This window comes from Scleropages formosus, chromosome 11 (genome assembly GCF_900964775.1).
Source record: "Scleropages formosus chromosome 11, fSclFor1.1, whole genome shotgun sequence".
Classification (NCBI taxonomy): Eukaryota; Metazoa; Chordata; class Actinopteri; order Osteoglossiformes; family Osteoglossidae; genus Scleropages; species Scleropages formosus.
In genome coordinates this window covers 1,723,902-1,750,000 of record NC_041816.1, presented here as the reverse complement: position 1 = coordinate 1,750,000, position 26,099 = coordinate 1,723,902, and the positions used below count along the sequence as shown (strand labels likewise).

Below are 26,099 nucleotides of genomic sequence, written 5' to 3'. Positions count from 1 at the left end.
TTAACACACTCATGCAACAGAAGCCCATCTACACGCAACCAGCTGGAAATGCTACAGTCAAAAGCTTCAGCAGGCATCCTACCAAAGGACCGAACGGCAGCTGCCGGCAGGCAGAGAGCTGTTTTACAAACACGAGACGGAAGAACATGAAAGCAAAGCAGTCAGATCAAGCACATATTTTAGCAGAGTTAGATTTTGTGACGTAAAGTCAAAGCGGTGCTTGTTGCACCAACACCGAGCCAAGATAAACATAAAATAATGAAGTGCAATAATTTTGTTGGTGAAAAGCGGAGATGTCATTCGAGCTACGAACACGATTTTCGATAATATTAGGGTTAGATTAAGATTAGGATCTCAGTGTTTCTCGGTATGTCTCTTTCCACTCTTATTATCGATGACGTAGCAGTTTTCTATTATAGTGTGTTTCGGATGCAGATCAGGGGAGCGACTGACATTTTGAACAGAACTAATGTGGAAGGAGGGTGAGGGTCCTGACGGGTGGGTTAACAAGGGATCATTAAAAGCCCAGGTGTTTCATGGATCCATTTGGCCAAGAACAGCACAAAGGGCGTTTGGCCCTTTTGAACCATCTTGCGGATAACAGAGAGCTCTTTCACAAAGCAGAGCCAGTTGGAAGGTACACCTTGTCATCGGCGTAAAAATAAAGCTCTACATTAGTAGCACTTTTGAAAAATTATCGTAAAGAAACCTTTGTAAAGTACATCATTGCCTCTACTTCACAAAGTTCCTGCTAAATGACATCTTTATATGGGTAATGAAATCGTGGTTGGGTAGGTGTTTCTTCAGCATAACTTAAAAAAGGTTTAGGAAAAAAGATAAAAGCATATAAATTACACATGCAGTACTGTACTGTGCATATCCGTAATGCATAATTTTATTAATGTACAGTACATTATTCATGTATATGAATAAGACGTTAGTTTACACAAAGAGCTATAGCTATATTCTTAAAGCTGTTTTTCTTTTTTCTAAAGTGACTTACGACGTTAGGGCTGTACACCGTGCTCTGAACAGTACAATATAACTATGTATATGTTTACACAGCTGGATTTTTTTTTTATTTTAGCATCTAAGTGTAAGTAAATTGGCTCAAGATACTGAAGCAAGAGTAGAGATTCAAAAGCAGGTCCTTTAATTGCATCTTGGTGGCTCTAACCAGTACGTCACCTGCAGCAGGCATTCTCGAACAATGGAAGTGGCATCAAGATGTTCAAGGCTTGCATGTGAGCACTGTCGCCAGGTACCATATCACAGCTTAGTATACCACACCATAGCATAACATTAAATAAACCATTGACAGCAATGTGCATTTCCAACTGGGGATTGTTCAGTAAACATAAGACATAATGTCACAAAAGCACAAAATCCTTGCAAGACACCTCAAGACCGGTGAACCATAAGCCCAGGGCGTAGGCACTTGGCTTTCATTGGTTGTGCTTTTGGTGATCCAGACTCACATCTGCAGGGTGAAAGATTTCCAGCTGTGCTTATAATTAACCATGTCTCATGATTTTGTCTATACTATTCATGTTCATCAGATATTTGAGTTTCTGCTTTGTCACTGAATCTGCCTCCCTTTTAGGGTTGATTGAAATGCAGAGACTAAATTCATGGGTTCTATCTGAGCAGCCAATCTGTCATGGAGGAGAGCATGTGAGGTTGAAATGTTGGGGCCACACATGCAGAAGAACAGCTGTATCGACATCGCAGCGACACAGGGAGAGGGAGAGGGATGGGGACAGTGGCGGGTGGCAAGGGGTTCAGTCGCAGGACTGTGTGTGGTCTCACCAGGCGGCAGGACCTCCCACCTGTGGCGGCGGCAGCTCATCTCTCAGGAGATACACAGGCCGAGGCGAGGAGTTCCCCAGGACGGACTCGCATGCCTTTAAATGACCTTATCTACCAATTAATCACTTTACACTCTACGGATGTGTGTGAGGGTGCTTGCCAACACCCAGGAGCACAAGTGTTTCTTTGTGTGAGTCCCCTGCACAGGTGTCCACGTAAAGTTCAAAAGGAACGCGGAAGGTATGTGGGACACCGTGCCAAAAACAGCAGTAAAAATAATCTATTGTTTACGGGTGCGATTCGGCGGCCTTTTTCAGAACCCAGACGGACCGAAATATAAACGACATGCGAGAGTCGGGATAGCGACGGAGCTGCGGAGCTGCGGAGCTGCGGAGCGCAAATATAATTTGCGCACGCAGCCAGCAAAGCGATTGTTTCTGCCTGGTCTGCAGGACTGCCAGCACCGGAGCTATTTCAGCAAATTCACTTTTTCCAGGCATTCATCCAGAACACACTCACAGTGCATAAGGGCATTTCTTAATGTGTGTGTGTGTGTGTGTGTGTGTGTGTGCAGTCTGCACAGGCAGTCTGTGTGTCTCCATATCTGAGTTTCTATACTAGTTTGCACTTTTTGCATTATTCCTTTTCTACCATTTCACTTAGCAAATGCCTTTATCCAAAGTGATTTTTTGCTCATTATTGTAGCGGAATATTTTGCTGGAATAATTGGGGTTAAGTACATTTCTCAGAGGTGCTACAGCAGCAGCCCTCCTGGAACTTGAACCGGCAGCTTTTCGAGTTGGTACTTCGCGTCCGTAACCAACGCGCTCCCGGCTTCCCACTGTCTGTGTAAACAAGGGAGTGCGAGACAAAAGTGTTTGCTGATATCTGTATCTCCACTTTGTCATTTAAAGAGGATCTTCAGAGAGAGAAGTGAGGCTGGACCTCCCTCCAATTTGCCTACCACTGGTTTTATCAGCTCCTGTGTGTTTTATGCTACTTCGTCCTTAACTTCACAGCATAACCAGAAATAATGCACTTTCACCAACAAATTTCCCGAGGACATCTAGAAGGAGTTATTTCTTCCACTAGCAGGTTTTTACTTTTAAAGGTACTTCTGAGAAAGGAAATAAAAGTAACATGTAAAACTTACATTTATTCACTCAGCTGATGCTTTTTTCCCCAAAGGAACTTACAGTGTTAAAGTTACAATTATTCATCCATTTATACACCTGGGTAGTTTTACTGGAGCAATTTAGGGTAAATACCATGCTCAAGGGTACTATAACCAGAGGTGGGTATTAAACCTGTGAGTTGTGGATCCAAATGGAGTAGCTCTAACCACGATGCTACTGGTTGCCCCATGCCCTGAAGCACTAATAAAAATCTGATACCAAAAACCATGCTTACACATCCTGTATTGTAATTATCCATTCCTTATATCCCTGTACTGAAAATTTCACTATTGCGTTGCACTGTCCTATACTATTGTGTCCTGCTCTGTTGTCTTGTTTTGTTTTTCTGTTTTTTATTTCTCCACTGCTCCCCTGGTACTCCCCTCCCACAAATGTATATTACTGTACGAAGACAAGACCATATCTTATGTTATAGGACAAATTCAAATCATGCTTAAACACTGATTAAAATAATTACTATTGATAGACCCTAGAATGTCACAGGGGCTTGCGGAAAGGTGATTTACCAGCATATCCTCATATTTGCTAAATATACTGTAATATCCAGTATCCATCATGTCAGGGGTCAGCACCAGCTCCAGGGGACAGCTGGTAGCATAGTGGTTAGTGCTACTGCATGTGGACCCTAAGATTACAGGTTTGATCCCCCCTTCTGGCTGTAGTAGCCTTGAGCAAAGAACATACCCTAAAATTACTCCAGTGAAAACAACCCAGCTGTGTAAATGGCTAAATAATTGTAGGTAGACTACCCTTGTAAGCTGCTTTGGAGAAAAGCATCAGCTAAATGAATAAATATCCCTTTAGTAGTGTAAACTCTCCCCATTTTCAGCCTATGAGAAAAAATGCCCCCCCGGTCAGTGCTGATCGTTTGACCACAACCCACAGTGCTGAGGTGCTCCATGGAGCAGCGAGAGGGACCACTTTCAACTCCACTGCACAGGGTAATAGGGTTCGCAAAGGGGTGAAAGGGCAGGATGGTGGGTGACAGTGGGAAATAGCCTTCTTCCCCCCTGGCAGTCAGACATCAACACTGGTTTGGCAGCTCTCCTGTGAGGAGGCACCACCTTCGTTTCCTCCAAGCACCGGACCCATAACGGCGCTGCACGCAAATAAAAAATGTACGTATTTCTTCCTCTCGGCTTTTCGCATTTACAGCACATTCCAACGCGAAGTGTTCAACGAACACGCAAGGAAAATGATTTCTGGCCCTCAGTTTTGCTGATCAGCAAACTAAGACACTCCTAGAACGCCACCTTGTGGTACAATTACACAGAGGCCCGAGAAGCTGTGTGTTGGAGTGCTGGGACTGTGTGTCCTTCCCATTGCTTCATGAGGCCTATCAGATGGCAGAATGCCTCATCTCCATCCCGCTTATCTGATCAGTGGCACAGTTTCCACAATTTCAGCAGCTAATGGGGCGGCAGTAGTTTGGGTAATGGTGCTCCTGTTCGCAATTTCTACCACATCCCTATGCCTCTGGGGATCATCAGGAGCAGGAAGGGAACTGAGGCCTCCTTGAGTTTCGCACCAGCGACCTCGAGCTCTTTGATCCCAGTGCAGGTTAGACATGTAGGACTAACAGCGTGAGGCAGAACGGCAGAGGACCGCCATCCTGCTCCGCTGTGAGCGAGTATCTCCACGGACCGTCAGGCACGGGTGTGTCGAACAACAGACTCACTGTGACACGTGCGTGATCGGGGTGACCGCGCCATCTCTGTCTGTGTCCAGGTCCAAGTCATCTTCGAGGCTGTTGTCGCGCTGGAGCGGCAGGACAGAGTCCGTTTCCAGGAGGCCTGCGTTCTTCTTTGTTGCTGACATACACACGTGCAAATATGTAGCATACAGTATGACTTAACACAACACACTGTGTGCATCCAGAAGATAAGCACACACTGTATGCATTCGGTATACGCCTACTGTCGTAAACATCAATTTACCTGTTGATACAGTGAACTCTACATTTATACAGCGAAACACGTCTTAATACATATGTTCACACAAACACATATATACATAGAGAACAAAACTCACAGTGGGTCACATGCACGATATTACTGAGACGTGATAACGGCACAAAATGCTACTTGAAAGTATATGAACCGATTGTGTGCCTTAGTTTTACCACCAGATGGTTATTTAATGAGAACTAGTCTTTCTCATCTAACATAATAGGTGTGTAATGACCAATTCCGTATGTTGCCTTAGAGGAAATCATGTGTGTAGTAGAAAACCATAAGTAGCGCATGTGGAAAAATGAGTGAATTCCAAGTTGCATTGGTTAAACCGAGTAGGTAAGTACAATCACGGGTGTAAATTGTATTTTTTCATTTATATGTTTATTTCAAGATTTAAGATTTAGATTGCAGAGGTTTAATTTTATACTAGAATAATGACAATTCCTATAGGGTTCACAAATTTTCAAGCAGCGCTGTATAATGACATATTGGGGAAGAAAAAAACAATGGAATGCAGACATTCAGAATTATGGAAATAGAGCTATTTCTTATCATCTGTAAGCCACGTCACCTATATCCAATGAGCCAATCTGGAAAGATGAGATTGACGTCCAAGACTGCTGTCGACCTGAGGAAATGACAGGAAGGGGGACACAACGGCATTGTAATAAAATACACAGTGGGCAGCTTTAATCACAAAACAGAACATTAAATCCCAAATCAGGACTAATAAATGCATGAGATTATGGAACTCAAAGACAGAGAGGCCACACCATGCCCACTATGACACATGAGCACACAGTGAGGTGAGCTGGGACAGGACAAGACTGGTGCCAAAGAGGACACTACCAGGGGCTCACCACATCTTCTCAGAGTGTGGCCTTCAGCTGGAAGGAAGACCACTTTGGGCCAGGAGGAGTTTAGAAGAGCAACATGAGGCAACAGGAGCAGGAGAAAAGGAGTTAGACACTGAGATTCCAGAAATACAGAATAACCCCCAAGTCTGAAGGATGTGATCTCCTCTGTCCAGGATGACAAAGAGAGATACATCTTTCAAATAATGTTCTAAAGATATTCATGTCATTCCTTACAAACACTGTGAAGAGCAACTGCAAAGAGAATCCTACTGCGGGTGAAGGAGAACTGAGGGCAGCCAGATATGAAGTTGAGGGTGGATAGAGACACACCCTGAGACACACACACACACACACACACACACACACACACACACACGCACACACACACACACACACACACACACACACACACATACACACACACACATCTATACCTACCAGACTGTGTGTCAGTGCCAAAACCCCTGACATCCTCTAACACCGGGTCAAAGGTGATGCTGGGAACAGTGAGGGAGTTGGACCCATTGTCCTTGTCAATCTTTGGCTTCCTGCCCATCTTCATCTGTCAAAGTGAACAGGGTTTCGATTAGAGTAATTTTACTATTTTACTGTTTTGAAGTGAGTAATGCCCAGGCGAGCCTGATGCTCTGCGTACAGAAGGGTGTTTGTCAGGAACATTAATCATCATTACAAAATGCTTGTTAAATGTCTATAATGCTCCATTTTTATGGATACTGAATAGCTTCACTCATTTATTCTTACCATTTTCTTGGGCCTGGGGCTGGACATTAAATAACTGGGGACGACGGGCTTCTTGCTTACAAAAATCTTGAAAGTCGCAGACTCCGGGTTCTCCACTGCATAACATCTCCAATATGCCTGACAAGGAGGAATCAGGGCTCTGTGTGGAGGTCCCATGTAGGAATTCACAGAAGGGTGAGCACACACACACACAAACACACAGGTAGGAAGGATGTACCTGTATGAGACAAGCAGCTGCAGGAATCTGCCTGTTGAAGTGCTTTTGTCTCTGCTTTTGCTGGACCTTCAAGGCAAATCCAGATCCCAGAATTCCCTATAGAGAGAGGGACACCAAAGGCCTCAAGTACTCTGGTCATATTTGTTGCTTTCAGGGTTGGAAGATAGGAACCTCTAGTTGATCCACCCATCTCAGCTTAAAGATGTTCAACAGAGTCAAGAACAAGCTAACTGGCTAGCAGATACAGAGAGGTCCTTCTTGTCAGAGATGTCAAGCATTAGCCCTCCATCAGTGATCTCTGGTAATTTTAATCTTTCAGCCTTAAACTAGGTGCCAGTATTCAACACTATTTTGAAAAACTGAGTATTTACATTATGACCCTTCAAATTTTGGAGACAATTCTGAGAAATATTTTTTCCACTAAAAATATCACTTCCATAATGCACCCAGGTTCATATTATGTATAATCAAATGCACATTTTACATACATATTTTTTTAAACCTACTTTTTCATGTCAACCAAAAATTACAATATTGTTAAAAATGTGGAGTAATGTGCAAATACTGTTAAAAATCTCAGCCCACTATAAATAATAAAAATAAGTGAAGTAAAATGATGGTGTCTGGGATCATGTGTGTCATTACTTGTTATACTGCCTGTCAATAGACAAGGTTTAATGTCTTCTTCTTGAGGCCTCATAAAGAAGTTAAGATTAAATACAGAAACAATATCAGATGACCTTACGTTTTTCCTACCTTCAAATGTCAATAAAGAGTCTTAAGATGATGGCAAAATTTTTGCTGAATCATCATGGCTGCCACTGCTGTGAGCAAAATGCTAAGGATCCTCATCCCCATAATAGATCATCTTATCATCCCGTTTGGTTAAAAGTTCATGATACAGACCTGTTTGTGGTCTGCAGGGAACGTAGACCACAAACTCAACATCTGATAGACCTCTGTAACTTACAGAAGGCAGGGCGAAGAAGGAGATGGCAAAGACAGAGAAACAGGATGCGATGGTCTTCCCAATCCAGGTCTGTGGCACCTTGTCTCCATAACCAATGGTGGTAACAGTCACCTAAGGACACAAAGACAGTGTTTTTCTCTGGAGTAATCTGTCCTCCGAGCATTGCCTCATTGTTGCTACATTCTCCATTAAGTTTTCGTACAGAAATGCTGACATAAGCTGAATGCAACATTCACAATTTGCAGAAGCTGATGGTTCCACCTAAAAATGATCAGTCTTGTATTAATGAACACAGTGCTCTGTTTGAGGATAACTGTCACAGTAACATCACAAAGCTAGATGCTACCCGTCAGTCCTACGCTTGGCTCCCATGGGATGCGGCATAGAAACGCTGGAGACCACGAGTACCGGCAGGAGGGAAGGCCAACAACTTAGGGAGAGTATCTCTGTTTATTTGCGGTCACAGTTGACATTTGAAGATTTGTCAGGCTGGAGGAAAACCGCACCCTCCTGCTGAGACCTTACAGAGCGATAGCTGGAGAAACAGACACTGGATCCTGTCCCCTGATTTCCCAGTAAACAATCAACACAATTATGTGGCCAGTAAACGCTGTGACTCCTTGGGGCTTGATGGGTCAAGTAACCTTCATAATTGTTTAGATTGTTTAGATTAGAAAACCTTCAAAGCAGACCTTCGGTGTGCAAGTGATATTTACAACTGAATTAACCCGTTAGTGCCCAGTGTCCTATATATAGAACAGTGCCTTCGGATGGTTGTGTACGACCTTGGGGAGCGGTGATGGTATAAACATCTGTTGAACAGTGACAAATCACATTGAGGCTGAGCTGTGCTGTAATTCATTACTGGTCTTCAGAGTAACAGTTTTAGGTTTCAATGTTTAAAGTTACACGGGTTTTTCGTCTCAAACCATTGTCAGCTTTTCTACAACACTCAGAAAATTCAAGTTTATTTCATCTGTTAGAAGTCATTGGTTTTTTGATAATGGCAACTCTTATAAATTCTGACACACACACACACACACACACACACACACACACACACACACACACACACACACACACACACACACATATGTGCTCTAAAATTGTTGGGTCATGAAATGTTTTTTGTACTTTTTCAGACTGAAGAAAATTTTAGTGGACAAATATTTAGTCCTTTTTATTATTTCGGTACTCACAATTTTCATCAGAAACAGTGTCTGCATGCCCAGTGCCCTATATATTGGACGGTCATTCTTTTCTAAAACTTAAGTGTCCATTGAAATTATTTACTATATACTGTATATATAATTAAAACACAGAATATATAATACATGTTAATATTTTCAATAAATGAAAAAAAATGCTTTGGCATTAATGGCTTAAGTGAATAAGGGACAGCAGTTTTACTCTTTATGAAGTTGGACATTTTTACTGGAGGCATTTGTGACTTTTTCCTTACCACTCCCCACCAAAGAGCATCAGCATAACTGCCAAAGTCTGTCTGTCCAGTGTCATCCACCGCATCTTTTTCTGCTAGGTAGACAAAGTAGGAGGAGAAGACAAGGCCCAGGAAGCCAATGTAGAGAGTAGTGATCAGCTCCTACAGGAGAGAAGCAGAGATGAACACCTTGAGAGCTGGGAAAGAGACCAGTTCCTCTGAGGTGGAGATTCATGTCATTGAGAAACAAAATATGGGAACATCAGCAAAACCACAACTTCCTGTCCTGGGTGGAATCAACAGCACAACTGTTTGTAAACATGCGTTTATCTACGGTAGATAAGGGCATCCTGAGTACATTCAAAAATCCAAAGTCCTCCAATGAGCGATGTGTGAGACTATAAGTGAGCTTAGAGAGTACGGGAATTAGCACAGTCCGTCTTCGGTTCCTCGTCTTCCCTGAAAGTAGTCCAGAGAAACTCACGTGATGGGACACTGTAGGATCTCGTGCTGTTGTATTTCATCTGCTCATCCAGTCAATGGTGTCAAAAGAAAAACTTCAGTTTAAATGTACAATATATTTTTCTGCTCTTGAGTGTGTATGTGTGCACACACACATTAATCCATGCTGTTTCCACACCAACCTGGCGATGGAGGAAGACGACCGAACCCAACAAGCGCCAGGTGCCCCCCTGGCGATCCATGTGCAGCATACGTAAGATCTGCAGGAAACGAATCCCTCTGGAAGACAAACACAGCTTCAGGTGTGAAACACACACACACACACACACACTGCGGTGGTTCAGATGAGTGTCACTGCCCCTTACCTGACCGCAGAGGTGGCAAACACCTGACCGTTGGACCCCACTGCCAGCACAACGATGGATGCCACTACAACGATCAGATCTGTGCAAGAGTGTATTATTACACAGCACATTACAGGATTTCAGACATTCATAGCATTTCTGTGGACTGTCATAGCAATTTGGTTAAATATTCATTATTACACATTTTATTTATTTAGCTTACACCTCCAAAGAAAATTACAACGTTGGATTTGTATACTTAACTCCTTACAACTATTTGCATTTAAGTAGTAACTAATTACAACTATATACCCATTTTGGGTAATTTATACTGGAGTTTATACTGGATTTTTACTGGAGTACTCCAGGGTATCTTCATCAAGGGTACTACAGCGGAGGTGATATTCGAGTCTGAATTCTTTCAAAGCAACAGCTCAAACCACTATGCTACCTGGTCCCCAGCTGTCAAGATCCTGGCATTTTCACATTAAAAATGGGTTACAAATGTGTCCTATGGCATGCTAGCCATGTGAGAGCTTACAGATGTGTCTGCAGTTAAACACTGTACTTTCTGTTAGGACCAGTGGTCCCAGGTGGCATCTCACCTATTATGGAAATGGGCTTCCTGGCAAATCGGAGCCGGCCCCTGATACCTGCGTATTTGCTTCGGCATCCTGCCGACCACATGCGCAGCACGTACTCGACACCGAAGTAGACCACGAGGGCCAGCTCCTACAAAAACAGAGCAACACATCATCGGGTGGTCACCCTTCATCTGGCTGTTAAGGACAACCCTCGACTGAGAACAAACTCAGTACCAGTCAAAAGTTTTAGCACCCATGCTGGAAAATGGACCGACATGTTATCCCAGCTCCCAGAGAGCAGTTCCCAGAGATGTAGGACACCTGTGTGTTGCTTTGCTTTCACTCTTCTGCCCACTTCGTCCCATACAGGTGTTGTCCACTTGAACTATAGAATCTGAATAGAATCGGTAAATAAATGATCCTTTCAGGCAAAGTAGACCACTTGCTTTCGTCCCATATGGAGAAACACATGCTGTTGCAAGGAAATACACTGCAAAGTCAAGACAATGACAGCAAGGCTAAATGCTGCACATTGCACTGCACGTATTCTCTTTCACGCACTGATCACTGCACTCCATGGGGGAGAATGAAAGAACCGCATAACACAGATTTGTCAAAGTCCTGCTTGGATCCATGCAAACTAAAGCGTGGACTCCACAGCTGAAAAACAGAGCACAGCACAGCACCGTTATATAACAAGGTTGTCCCAGAGCCAGCCCATAATACACACAGCAGGGGCTACATGGTACTGACGTGACAGTGTGTGAAAACCACCGGGCGGCCGGTTCACAGTCACGGTCAACAAAAGCCGCCCATGTTTCATTACGCAACGGGGTAAACAATGGGGGGCCTTAATTTCCGTCACGCGCAGCCCCATTGACGGAGGCAAGAGCTGAGACAGGTATGAATTATGAGCTCAGCCGGGGCACCCTCTGGCCTGCGGGCTTGTGGGAAAGGGGAATCTAGGCGGGGTCCGGGGAGAGGGAGTGGACCCCCACTCCAGGAACAAGAAGGGGGAGCGCTCGCAGCCTGGGAAAGTGGGGAACCGTTCCACGGAGAGGGGCAGACAGACAGCAAAGGTTAGCTTGTCCAAATACTTTCACATAATAGAGAAAACCAACAGGGGCAGCCTGGGCGTGCTGTACAGACACACAGAGGTGGGGGAGGGATGTGGGGGGCCGTTTGTAGACGAAGCAGCAAAGAGGCCAAACTGGACAGGCGCTAGGCTCTGCGATGAGATGTAGGAGTGGGGGAGCCCAGAGCCAAAGCCTAAAAAAGTACAAGCCATACTGCCTGGTGTCAACCCTACACAGCATGTCGAACCATAGTGCCCTGGGAGGCCTGCCACAGAACGGGGAATTATGTCTACATTTATTCATATAGCGGACACTTTTCGTCAAAGCAACGTACAGCTCGGAGTAAACAAAACAGATACAGGCACATGATTCGTGAAGTACAGTCAATTAATCCAGCTTACATTCCGCTATACAATAGCTATATATGTGTGTCTGTATGTGTGTCCGTGTGTATTTATACATATATATATACACACACACACACACAAACACACATGTATAATACACCTACAAACATCACATCATCATCATCACATCATCATCTGAACCGCTTGTCCCATACGGGGTCGCGGGGAGCTGGAGCCGAACATATATTTTATATATAGAGTACATATATAAAGGGGGGCACAGTGGCGTAGCGAGCTTGGCCTGGTCCTGCTCTCTAGCGGGTCTGGGGTTTGAGTCTTGCTTGGGGTGCCTTGTGACGGACTGGCGTCCCGTCCTGGGTGTGTCCCCTCCCCCTCCGGCCTTGCGCCCTGTGTTGTCGGGTTAGGCTCCAGCTCCCCACGACCCCATATGGGACAAGCAGTTCAGAAAATGTGTGTGTGTATGTGTGTGTACAGATGCAACTTTTATGGTACGTGTGCCCTTAAGTTCAAGGCTAAACATATCATTAGGCAAACAGCGCTACAAAATGCTTTAGATGCCAAAAGAATTCAAAATACGATCATAACGTACAATCTTCACACTTGAAAAGGTATGGCATATTAGTGTATTTCTCTTCCTCTGCACAGGAGCAAAAGGCAGACTTTGGTGCTAATTTTCAGCCACACATCCAAAAAGTGGTATCATGGGTCTCTTACATTTTTATACTTTGTAAAGCACAGAAGTTAGAGTATGGTTTAGTTTCTTGCGGTATGACGTATTGTTGTTTATGTCAACATAAATTGAAAATTGTGATTTTCTTGGGAAAATCCATTGGAAATGATCAAAAAACCTTTGATTCCAATAAATCTATTTAGACAGAATTACTGGACCTGTATTGAGTAGATAGATAGATAGATAGATAGATAGATAGATAGATAGATAGATAGATAGATAGATAGATAGATAGGAAGGAAGCATTACATCCGAACGGCCTCACAGCCTCATCAATCACATGAGTAAACCCAGCAGGTGGATATTCATTCTCTAGCTTCTCTTGAACCCCATTGCCAAACCAGCTGTGTTTGGTCCACCATCCAGTGAATAAAGTTTGTTCACAATAGACTTCTCTCCCCAGGACAAGGTTCAAAAGACAGAAAGAGAGAAGACGGAGAGACCACGGGCCTAGTCGGCTAGCAGACACTTCGGCAGAAAGAATGCTTCTTCAGGCCCCTGACATTCACCTCTGTGACCTTAAGCTGGTGGCTAATGAGGCTCAAGCCATGTGGTGAACACACACTACCACTAACCAGCTGTCTTCAGGCAACTTTCAGCTGACGTTCACCTCGGGATTGGGGATTTGGAAGTTCCCTGGACCGGAAGATTGGGGGGGCGGGGATCGACATACCCCCATCCTGTTTCTATAGCAATGGTCTTTACATTCAACTTACGTCCTGCAAGGGGGAACCAGCTGTCCACATCCCCATGTCTCTCACTCTGGGGATGCTCTAACATCAGGACATGGACAACACATGAACATGCACAGTACGAGTCAAACAAAAGTTTTAAGTGTGCCTGGCCAAACTGGGATAAATGGTGTAATGGCATCATCCATGGACACAGCAGCTCTTCAGCTCCAAATAATTTATTCCATCCTTTTTATATTATTTATCCCATATTTTGAAATGCTATAAATTCTGTATTTAAATGTTGCAACAAAAAAAAAAAAGTTTCCAGCACATGCACTCACACTTTTGGCTGGTATGGTAAACCTATCCTGTTTATGAAGTATTTCTGGCTCAAATACCTCACTTTATAAAGTAATTGCATGGCTTTACCAATAAAAAGCCATAGAAACTCAGATTTCTGGCTATATGTCATGGATGGAGGTTCTTGAACTCTTCAAGGCTGCTTCAGGCCTGTTCTTCTTGGGTCATTACCATGATCACTTAGGTTAAGTGTCTGTCCCCCATGGGAGCCAGAGGTCTCAGAAGTGTCTCCCTTGAGTCCTAAAGCCAACAGCACCAGTCAGGCAAACAGAGTTGGACAAACAGAGGCGGGAATTCTCCCCTCGGCCCTCATTCTAACCTCGCTACACTGCTTCCCTTCTCTATGAATGGAAAACATAGTCTATGGCTGTCTGACCTCACCGTTGACCAGATAAAATAAGCTCATGAGGTCATTACAAGGACAAAAAAGTGTCAGAAAGCAGTAACAATGAGAGGCTTTATTAGTACTGAATAGCAAATATAAATAATGACATAACAACACACATTTGGCAAGGGAGTGTATTTATTACCATGGTCCACAACACATGCTCCCCCTACAAATATGTCACAAAGTGTCTAACTTGCTTATGCTGGAACAGCTAAGTTGAACTGCATGATAATTTGAATACTTTGCGCAAAATCTGGTCCCCTCTTGGAACGTCTTAGTGCTACATGATCACTCCTGCTAAACACTGTAATCTTTTGCTCTATGTGATGAATTTCATATCCAGGTGTATTTGCAGTTTTTCAGTGTTGTGCTTGTCTCCATGCTGCTGTGACCCAGTTCTGTTCTATTCTGGCAATAAGGGTTAAGTGACCCCTGAATAAATCAGCAGGATATTACGTTAATAAACACATGGGAAACACGGGGCATGTGCGGCCACCCATACGGCAACAAAAAGCTCTGGTGACTGGATGGCTTTATCTAGGAGTCATCGGAGCCTCTGCTATGATGGTGTCACTTTCTGTCGGATCAGGATGGAGCTCTGCCACCATTACGAACTCATCGCGTCTCAAACGGCGTCAGCTCTCAGCTCTTCGTGGGAGAGGAAGTCGTGATCACATCCTGTTCCTCTGGCATTCACAGCCTCCTTGCCACTGTTTCACACCCTCACTGATGACGCTAATACGCAAAGTGTGAGTCACATCTCCTACAAAGAATTATTTATTTACTGCCAATTAAATGTGCGAAAGAGTCTAACATATCAAAGGAGAGGGTTATTTGGCATTAATGCCATCTGACAGCTTTGAAGAGTCAAATTTTAGACATAAAAGGGGATCAAAACGACACCCAAATATCCCAGAAATAGTGCTGTGCTCCTCCTCCTCTGGCCACCTGGAGGTCCCACTCACGATGGAGTCCAATATGAAAAGTTTTGACTTCAGTGTGATGGACTAATGTGGGATAGCTGATCGCGTAGTAGTTAGCGCTGCTACCTTTAGACCCAAAGGTTACAGGTCAAACTGTAGTACCTGTGAGCAAGGTACTTACCCTGAATTCTCCACCTGTGTAAACGGGTGAGTAACTGTAAGCTGCTTTGGAGGAAAGTGTCAGCTAAATGAATAAACTACCCCTGATCCTGAGGGCAGCAGGGGGCACAGTGGTGCAGCGGGTTTGACCAGGTCCTGCTCTCTGGTGGGTCTGGGGTTCGAGTCCCGCTTGGGGTGCCTTGTGATGGACTGCCGTCCTGTCCTGGGTGTGTTCCCTTCCCCTATAGCCTTATGCTCTGTGTTGCTGGGTTAGGCTCCGGTTTGCTGCAACCCCCGCTTGGGATGAGCGGTTCAGTGTGTGTGTGATCCTCAGGGCTGCTGAACCCCTATGGGTGGCACGGTGGCATAGTGAGTAGCTGTCTCATAGCGGACGGGTGGTGTGAGAGGACACGGGTTCGATCCCAGCGATTCCTCAGCCTGTGTGGAGTTTGCATGTTCTCCCTGTGTCTGCTTGGGTTTCCTCTGGGTGCTCTGGTTTCCTCCCACAATCCAAAGACATGCTGTTCAGGTTCCCCTACAGTGTGTGAGTGACAGAGAGTGTGTGTGTGTTCCACTGATGTATGGATGAGTGATCCAGTGTAAGTAGTGTATCTAGGCAGTGTCAGTCACCTTGGTGAGTAAGGTGTGTGGGCTGATAACACTACATAGAGTTCACTGGAAGTCGCTTTGCAGAAAAGTGTCTACTATGTAAATGGAATTCAAGAAAGGTCTGAAAACAAACCTCTTTCAGACCCACTCATTGCAGCTGCATACACTTGCATCAAACCATTTGTCAGATCATCTTTGCACTTCCTGTGTCATTTGTCAACAAAAAGCAGTGGCACCATCAAAACTGTACTTCTACAGCAGAGGATCTGGTTTTTACAGGTCTTCACCTATTGTGAAATGCACTTTTACACTTCAATTCTTTTATCTTGTGCTTTTCGGAAAAAAAAAAAAAAAAAAAACCTACTTACAATGTTAAGCTGCTCAAGGTGATTTACCATGCCAACTCTGGGTAAGCACCTTGCACAAGTGCAGCAAAGCAGGAGGTGGGAGGTTTATACTCAGTCGTGCATCATTATGCAGAAAAGCATCTGTTAAATGAGTAAACTTAAACATCAAACTGTGACCTGACATGCATAATAAATAACCCCATTTACTACAGGGCCAGTACAGTGACAGTAAAAGGAAGTGCTTCAGAAGCGTTATTTTCAACACCAGTGGACATCAGATAGTGAAAATGCTCCATTCGTGGAGATTAAAATAAAATATCTCACAAGCTTCCTCCTTTCCCTGCCTTTGCGTATCTATAATTGTAACGGCTACTACTTTAACTGTAAGACCATACCATTTCTGAATGTGAGTTCTGTGGGACCCTGGTTTGGACTGGACTCCATGTGAGCAGAGGCCCAATGTGGGTGTCTCATAATCATCTCCATTTCATTTCATGATGGAGCAGGCCAGAGCCTTCTGACCTTTCTCCTTCCTCAGGAGGAAAAACCTGTCAAGACATCACTTTGTGGGAGAACATTATGGCGCTTTGTCAGCTGACACTTGAGTCACAACCCCAGGGTGTGTAAAGTGACACCTTCCCGCCAACTCAGCTCTGCTGTGGCCCATTGTTCGGAAGAACTGCCACTCCCGTGACGACAATTCTGTCTTCATGATTCACCAGTAGGACTGTGGTAGGAAGCACCCATTTTACCACAGTGCACCACGATCACCAGCCATCAAGACGCAGGCCTGACGCCTGGAGCTACCACGTCCTCAGTGACCCTTACTTCTCTCCAGAAAAGTTTGGATAAGGTATTGACCTAAGGTACTGAACTAGTAAATTGCACGGTAGCATAGCGAGTAGCGCTGCTGTCTCACAGTGCCTGGGTGGTGCGAGAAGGATGTGGGTTTGATCCCCACTCAGTCTGTGTGGAGTTTGCATGTTCTCCCAGTGTCTGCGTGGGTTTCCTCTGGGTGCTCTGGTTTCCTCCCACAGTCCAAAGTGTGTGTGTGTGTGTGTGTGTGTGTGTGTGTGTGTGTGTGTGTGTGTGTGTGTGTGTGTGTGTGTGTGTGTGTGTGTGTGTGTGTGTTCCACTGATGTATGGATGAGTGACCCAGTGTAAGTAGTGTATCTAGCAGTGTAAGTCACCACGGTGAATAAGGTGTGTGGGCTCATAACACTACATAGTATCCATTGTAAGTTGCTTTGCAGAAAAGTGTCTGCTTTACAAATTTATTGTTTTGCCTGCTTGTAATTTGCATATAAATAAACACACATTTAAATATTACCACCAAACTGGCTGCTTTAAAACTTCACTTGTAAGTATTAAACAATGTCACTGCAAGTGCTCAGAAATGAAAATGCAAGTATGTTCTTATTCTCGAGAAGTGGAGGCTGATCGCAACATATTTTTTTATTATTATGAAAGCATTTGAACAAGTACTGGAAGGTGTAAAGAAAAATTGCATGATGCACTAAATCAGCAGAAATTACATTTACAGATAAGTTATTATTTCTGCTCATCATGATCATGCTGTTCATCAGCTGCAGTGTATTAGAAAATGACTCTAAACGGCAGACTGCAGCAGCTGGAAAAATTGCCAGTGTCGCTGCATTATCAAGCTACACAGAGATGCCGAGAAATACTGTTTGTGTCCTCTAGATCTGATTCCTAGGCACTTGTAATCTTCTCAGGAGGTGTCTCACACTACAGTTTCAATTGTATATGATAAAATTCATCCTATTCCACATTTTTGATAAATTTACACAATAAATATATGAATAATTAGGGGGGTGCGGTGGCGCAGTGGGTTGGACCGCAGTCCTGCTCTCCGGTGGGTCTGGGGTTCGAGTCCCGCTTGGGGTGCCTTGCGGCGGACTGGCGTCCCGTCCTGGGTGTGTCCCCTTCCCCCTCCGGCCTTACGCCCTGTGTTACCGGGTAGGCTCCGGTTCCCCGTGACCCCGTAAGGGATGAGCGGTTCTGAAAATGTGTGTGTGTGTGTGTATATGAATAATTATTTGAGATACAGATAATATTTTTTTATGACTGCTGATTCTGTTTACATAAGTATTTACACTATGTCACATGAGATCTGGCCAAAGAGGAGGGGAGATTCTGCAACCTCTCACTGTGCAGCACAAAAAGTAGATTACTGTCCCATGCTGGTCTAAGACACATAGACAATCACACACCAGTGCTTAATGTGTGGGGGAAAAATGTGCCTTTATAAGACAAATCTAATACTGGGCACACGCACACAAACACACACACACAGTTACAAATAAACACGAAATGATGGATGGTGTTTTAGCACTCCCTTGTGGCACAGCATAAAATAAGTGTCCATGCACTTATTTGGATAAGAGGAACATCTCTCTTTCTCTCGCTCTCTCTCTCTCTCTCTCTCACACACACACACACACACACACACACACACACACACACACACACACAGAGCACACAGACTATAGGCAATTCAGAGTCACCAATTCACCAGAAAAATGTCTTTGGTCTGATGGAAGACACCCCCACAAACACGGGGAGACCATGTAAACTCCACATAAGAGTGGGCTGGATTTCAACCCATATTATAAGTCCACAGCCCAGGAGTTATGCAGCACCAGCACAACCTTTTTTGATACCCTGAAATCAGTGACAATGTGTATAACATACGTAATACAAGAAGAGAGGAATCAGGAGGTTTGACTGAGGTTGTAACTCACCACCCAGAAGAGTGGGCCATGGGTAAGCTTGTCGTATTGGTCGATGGTAGACAGCACACTGAGGATCAGACACGCTAGAACAATTAGGAACCTGCAAGAAACACATTATTAAAAAACAAAACTTGGAACTTTGATACATTTATACATTTTGCTCAAACAACCCTTCAGTGGTACAACAGCAGGACCATTACATTGTATAACGGGTAGATGCTGTACTTAATGCCTTTGTCAACAGTCAACGTGTTGGCAGAACAACATTTTGGCATTACAGAAATTCCTGGGTTAAAAAAGCCGTTCACTCTCATTTAGAAAAACTTTCCTACACTCTTCCATGACCTCAGAGCCATATGATCACTGTGAACTCCATCATGAACCTGACCGTATCTAATGGTATCTCTCCTCTGACTGGACCGAGAACTCGTTCTTCACAGCGTGCATTTTTATTGGCAACAGATGGTGCATTTGTTAATACCGCTGCCTTGAACCTGAAGGACTTGGGTTTGAATGCCTGCTTCTAGTACCTTGAGCAAGGCACTGAATTGTGAAAACTGCCCTGCTGTATAAATGGGTAAGTGGTTGTAAGATGCTTTGAAAACGGGTGTAGGCTAAATTAATAAATAAAATATAAATAAAAATAGAGAAGAGGACAGAATCCCCTACTAGAGTCCTTTTATCACATGTTGATCTTCTCCAGGAACACTTACTGAAAGCAATAAAGCACATAGTGGGGAAGACCAGTGTCTGTTCTACCCTAACCATGCACTTCATCCTTGCTTCAGTATTTTGGTACCAATGTTTTCCAGCGGGTCCTTCACACACACACACACACACACACACACACACACACACACACATTGACTGAAACCTCTTGTCCCGAGCAGGGTCGCAGCGAGCCAGAGCCTAACCCAGCAACACAGGGTGTAAGGCTGGAGAGGGAGGGGACACACCCAGGAGGGGACACACCCAGGACAGGACACCAGTCCATCGCAAGGCACCCCGAGCAGGACTCGAACCCCAGACCCCCCAGCGAGCAGGACTTGGAAAAACCCGCTGCGCCGCGGCGCCCCCAACTACTGGCTTTAAAGAGCCTTAATACATGGTACAGTGTAGGCAATACAACAGTGCCACATGGTGGCAAGACTTTGAACTTACTGACTGTACCATGTATCTCTCCATTCATATGCATATATTGTCACAAAGAAATACAAATTCTTACAATAAAGTGGAAAGTTTAGGCTTTGGGAGGAAATAAACAGCGTAAAGCCTGTTGTTTCGCAGTATATCTGTCCACCTGGCACTGAGGACAGAGCTACACAACCACACGCACTTCAGACAGAACCGGCAGCTGGGCTCCGATGGCTCCATCAAATAATTTCTTATTTCTCTGAATTGGAAAACAATAAGAAACAAAAGTTTGGATGACCTTTTGTTTTACTTTCATATGAAGCTTTAAACATGCTGCATAACAATACCATTATTAATTTGTTGCTTTGCAGATGCTTATAATTCAATGAACGCATAAAAAGCTGGTTATTTTTCCTGGACTAACTCAGGGAACGTCCCTTACTCCAACCTTAACCACCTTACTCAACAGCTTTAACCGTAGGGCAGCTAGTAATGAATTAATAACACCTCTGGTAGTATTGTCTCATTTTTATATGGTAATTTTTTTACTGTTATATTTCCTTATGTTGTCAGATGAAATGTGCTGGTTTCACTTTTTTTTCTTATTGATTAGCAAGAGCAGCAGCATAGAAACATTAAAGAGAGAAATTATGAACAAAACCACATAAATAAAGCAAGGAGAGAAAATGTAGTATTTCAACAGTGTGATCTAGTACCATTGGCCAAGAGGTCTTCTATCCAAAAAAGGTGTCCAGAGTCTGTATGATTATTATATCAACTTAATGTGAATTTTTGGTAGTCGAAGAAAATTGGCTCAACCATATAGTGTTTTTACAGGAGGAAACTGCAGGTATAGACTACAACCACAAAACTGTACAGTTGAATTACTAAAGCTAAAAGAGGCAAAGAAACTCAGGTTCAACTAGGATGCAAGAATTTCGTGCAGCCTTGAGTAAATCAATTTTCCATTTATTTTAAGATGTTAAAGCTATGTAAATCCTCCTACTTGTAATTATACTGAGATCCTGTGGGAAAATTTTAAATGGAAACACATAATTTTACCCTGAAACAAAATAACACAAGGAACAAATAAAGAGCAAAACAATAATGCAAGCCCAACAATGCAGCCTGTGATACAACAAAACGCAACAAGAACTGGAACACGTGACCCTTCGAGGTAAAAAAGCAGAGGATTTTTACTTATTCAGGGGGAAAAAAAAAAGAAAAAAAAACCGCTAATATACAAATTAAGTTTCGGAACACGTTACATCTTCTCACTTTTGTGAGAGAGGAAATAGGCACGCGAAAACAGAAAGGTTTGTTTGCGTTTCAACAAAACATCCTAGTGAATTCCTGAAAAAAAAAAAGAAAAAAAAAGGTCTGGGAAAATATGAGCGAGAGTGAAAAGATGCTCAGTCAGTGAAAGCGGGCAGCTGCGACGGCGGAGGGCGCACACCTGTCGCACCCCGCTGGCTGTCATCGGCTCTCAGAGAGCCGCGCGTGACGGGCAAATAAAGGAAGAAAGGAAACATCCCGAGCGCCGCCGGCAGAAGGCCGCGGACGCCGGTGAGGAGGAAGGCGGACAGACGTAGTGCCGCCGTCACGAAGCCCACAAACATGTCAGTCGTCGCCGTGGGAGGCGCCGGCGGGAGAACGCGCGCTCCACCGCTGCTGCCAGGGTGTGCGCGCGCGTGCGTGCGTGCGTGAGACGGGCTGCGTCTCGCGCCCGGGGCTCCTCTCAGCCACGCGGCTCGCACGCGCCTGTCAAAGGGGCCACCGCCGCCGCGATCGTAACCGCGGCGCTCCGGTTAATTAACGGCGCAACCTCACCCTCACCTCAGTCTCGGGGGGGGGGGGGTTCGCGTCTGTCAATTAACTTCACACCGCGATCCGTAATGCGTGAGGTCGCGCGGTCTCGCAGCGGCGGCGCGCCGTGCTCGATCTCTGCATCGGCCCGGGGCCCGTGCGACGGGCAGACGGAGCTCTCAACCGCGGGGCACGCGGCTCACCTGGTCCTGGCACGCGTGCGTGCGTGCGCGAGCTCATTAAATAAAAACGAGACTCTTTCAGTAGCATCAGGCTCGCGCTGCGGGAACAATAGGCCGCGCGCACCGGCAGCGCTGTTTGCCAGAAGGAAAAGAAGAAATAAGAACGAGGCGTCAAAAGTAATTTCTCTGTTTTTCATTTGTAGCGGAAGTCTCCTTTTCCAGCGTTCAGGTGCTTCATGTCCTCTCTACTGTCATTTGCCCATTGCTTCTATCCCATCCATTTGTACAGCCAAATATTTTTGAAGCAGCGATCAGAAAATTCAGGGTTCAGCAGTTCCTGGCACCAGTCCATGCCCTTAACCCGCTATGTCGCCTGCTCCTTCTTAATTACTTTTGCATTTATTCATTCTACTGATCCTTTTCTCCAAAGCAATATTAAGGTACTTACAATGATTTACTTGTTTATGCAGCTGGGTATTTTTTTACCAGGGCAATTTATGCTAAGGACCTTGCGCAGGGGTACTAGTACAGCCAAGAGGTGGGATCCAAACTAGTGAGCTCCAAGTCCAGACATGGCTGCTCTAGTGCATTAATTCTACACCAGCAACCGTCAGAAGCACTGATGACAATCAACAAATGTATCTTACCAGCATCATCTTCACTCTGGGAACATAGAACATTTACCGTTTTGACTTAGCACTTGTATCCAAGGCAACCTGTAACATTGGATTTGTATGCTAAGCTCCTTAAAATTTTTTACCCGCTGATACCACTCAGGGTGAGTACCTTGCACAAGGGTCCTACAGACGGAGGTGGGACTGAAACCTGGGATTCTGACTGCAAGGCGTCTGTTGTAACCACAGGGTAGCCTGCTGGCAGACTGTAGCAGTAAGAGCGTTCAAGAACGTACTGTATACAGCGATATCATCCTGAAGTATAGTGTGTCTGATTACGAAGCACAAACTGTCTTTGGAGCGCTGATAACGTAATATACTGTACGTTCTTGCTGCTGCTACATCCTTCCCCTTATTGGGCATTGCCTTCCACTGTAGCACATCCTCGATGGAAGTCACATTATCACATCCCGTCAAGGACAGCGCACTAATCTCACAACACTCTCTACATAAGTTAAATAAAGGCTGTCAGCCACAAGCCAACCTCTCACTCTTTATGAAGCCCGTGGGATTTGAACCAACAACCATCTGCCCCTTCCAGGCACAATTCGCGAACGACCAGACCAAATGTGAGACGCATTCAATGTGCTCCTGGGAGAAGGTATTGTATAAACTTGCCGGGTTGAAAACAGTGGTGTTGAAAAAAAAAATCCTGTTGTGAAATTACGGTAAATGGTATGTGCACAAGGAGGTCGGTCAGCTTGAGAATGTATTTACAAAGACATTCCCGTTAGTGGGGAGCTGTTGCGTCCCGGCATTGGGCACAGTGACAGCGAAGGGCTCTGCCCACCGAACACCCACGAGTCACAGGGTGGCAAAGAGAGGCAGCTGCCCGATATGTGCCAAGTATAGCTGCCCGCTATCTGCTTTGCTGTCTCATAAGAGACGAGGCGCGGTGGGGGCACGGCTTTCGCCCTGCGCGTTCTTTCACCAGCTCATCTTCCTCACATTAGGATTTTCATCAGCTGCTGATCCATCTATATTCTAACCAGGCCATGGAAACAGAACTTGTAGCAACTTAATGCAAATGATACAAAATACTGAAAAGGTCTTGAAAAAGTTATGGGGGTGAAGGAGTAACAGGAAATGAAAAGCTGCTTTTCAAGTTGTTTTTTTTTTAAATTAAGTTCAAGGACAGTATGATAATTAGAGGTTGAGGATGATACCTGCACTCCTCTGAAAATGACTGAATTTGCTCCTTCCTGACAGCTACTCACATGTACAAACACACACCTCGTGCATCACAGTGCCCTAAAAACTCCTTCCCTCAGTCTTGCTCGGTGAACAGTAAATGTTTATCGTCAAATCTGAGACTATGGATTCACTAAAAACTAAAAGCTGTGAGCAAAAAATGTGAATGGAGGCATATCAAAAAGTAACCTGACTGACAAATTTACTGAAGTATAAAATAAGAAACATATCATTACATTTATTTATTTAGCAGACACTTTTCTCCAAAGTGACTTCCAATGAACTCTATGTAGTGTCATCAGCCCACACACCTTTTTCACCGTGGTGACTTACACTGCTAGATACACTACTTACACTGGGTCACTCATCCATACATCAGTGGAACACACACACACTCTCTCTGTCAGCCACACACTACGGGGAACCCAAACAGCATGTCTTTGGACTGTGGGAGGAAACCCACGCAGAGACAGCAAGAACATGCAGACTTCACACAGACTAAGCGGGGATCGAACCCACATCCTTCCCGCACCACCCAGGTGCTGTGAGACAGCAGCGCTACTGGCTGTACTACGATGCCTCATCACCCACTGATGATCCTAGTAAAGAACATGATTAAGACATAAGAAAAAGTACTTACATGCCCTGCAACCCATGATCGCTGCCAACCAACGTGACCCTCTCTGGTCATGATCACCCAACACACACACACACACGCACACGCACGAGTTAATGCCCGGCACGGGCACACTCACACTGAGAAGTGGTACACGAAGCACTTCCAGCCCGTGGGTCTTTCCAGAAAGGTGTACACCCGTCCCTGGAGGAAGGCTCGTGGGAGTACGGGGCGATGCGCGTTCATCACTGAAATCCGTGGGCTCCGGGGGCGTCCCTCGTGGGGTACCGCGTGGGCTCTGAGCTTTGATCCCAGGGATGGACCCCTCTGGGTCCCCGTGTCCCCTTCCATCGTCCGCCGGCCACCTGCGGAGTTGCCCTCGCTCCTCCTCCCGCTGTGGGACATCATCATGTCCAGCTTGCGGTGGGTTGTGCTGCTCCGGAGTCCGGTCCTAGACCCCCGAGTCGGGGCAGCGCGGCTCCCAGCCCCCCTTCACATGGCACCAAAGCCGCATTCTAACGCGCCTTTCCCTGCCGCCTGCGCTGATCGAAACATTGAGGAGCTCGCCGCGCCTTTTACTGCATATTTACCACACCTTTTAATGTCTTTACGAGGGAGCCTGTGCTCTACAAAGCAACGGCTCTCGACGGCTCTCGGCGGCTCTCGGACCCGACGCACTGACAGCCTCGAGTGCCGTGCTGTGCTGTGGAGCTGCGTTCTGAGCTCTTGTGACGTCACACTGGGGCGGGGGGTGGGGGTGGCTCTGATAACAGGCAGTCTGTCAGATGGTTGACATTTCATTGTTACAGAATTCATCCTAGTTTCTCTCACTTACATCGTAAGTCGTAGGTAATCATGAACTCCGTGATTATGGACGTTTTCCTACATGCGGACACTCGGCGAACACTTGTCTCCAAAGCCACCGGCCATGATGTTCTACCCATTTACACAGCTGGGTAGTTTTTACTGCAGCAGTGAGGAGTAAGCACCTCGTTCGTGGCTGCTACATAAGAAGGTGGACTTCGAACTAACAACCTTAAGACCTGGAAGCTGCAGCTCAAACCACTGTGCTGCTCGGTGCGTATGCGGCGGGGTAACTTTTGCTGTATCTGTCCAGGGTAAGTACCTCGATCCACTCAATGTATGGCAGCATTAGAGGAGCTCGAGCCTAAAACCCTCCCCGAGGAGAGAAGCAGCTATAACCTCAACACCATCTGTAGCGCAGGCTTTATAGGAGCCCAGTCCTTCTGCTGACACTGGGCAGCTCTGTCTGACTCTGATTTATTCCAAATACTGCAGAAACCCTGCTGTTAAACTCACACACACACACACACACACACACACACACACATTGACTGAAACCACTTGTCCCAAGCGGGGTCGCGGCAAGCCAGAACCTAACCTGGCAACACAGGGCGCAAGGCTGGAGGGGGAGAGGACCCCCCCCCCCCCCGCTGTTAAACTTTATGTAGGAATAAGGCCTGATTCACATGCCCAAAAAACCCGAAT

At 45.2% G+C, this 26,099-nt stretch overlaps 1 protein-coding gene across 2 annotated transcripts in view; it reads right to left on the bottom strand.

Annotated features, from left to right (window-relative positions):
* Positions 1-25,305, bottom strand: part of LOC108934709 (potassium voltage-gated channel subfamily KQT member 1-like) — a 52,680-nt gene extending 27,375 nt beyond the window's left edge. For both annotated transcript variants that reach the window (XR_001966148.2, XM_018752762.2), the window contains exons 1-12: positions 24,730-25,305; positions 18,997-19,087; positions 10,619-10,745; positions 10,035-10,113; positions 9,852-9,948; positions 9,229-9,369; positions 7,767-7,877; positions 6,797-6,892; positions 6,580-6,696; positions 6,256-6,379; positions 5,532-5,588; positions 4,684-4,816 (exon numbers count right to left, since the gene is read on the bottom strand). Coding sequence is in view for 1 of the 2 variants with exons in the window: in XM_018752762.2 (XP_018608278.2) it covers positions 4,684-4,816; positions 5,532-5,588; positions 6,256-6,379; positions 6,580-6,696; positions 6,797-6,892; positions 7,767-7,877; positions 9,229-9,369; positions 9,852-9,948; positions 10,035-10,113; positions 10,619-10,745; positions 18,997-19,087; positions 24,730-25,001 (1,445 nt within the window). In the remaining variant the exon portion in view is untranslated. The remainder of the gene's footprint in view (positions 1-4,683; positions 4,817-5,531; positions 5,589-6,255; positions 6,380-6,579; positions 6,697-6,796; positions 6,893-7,766; positions 7,878-9,228; positions 9,370-9,851; positions 9,949-10,034; positions 10,114-10,618; positions 10,746-18,996; positions 19,088-24,729) is intronic.
* Between the last annotated feature and the right edge of the window lie 794 nt (positions 25,306-26,099).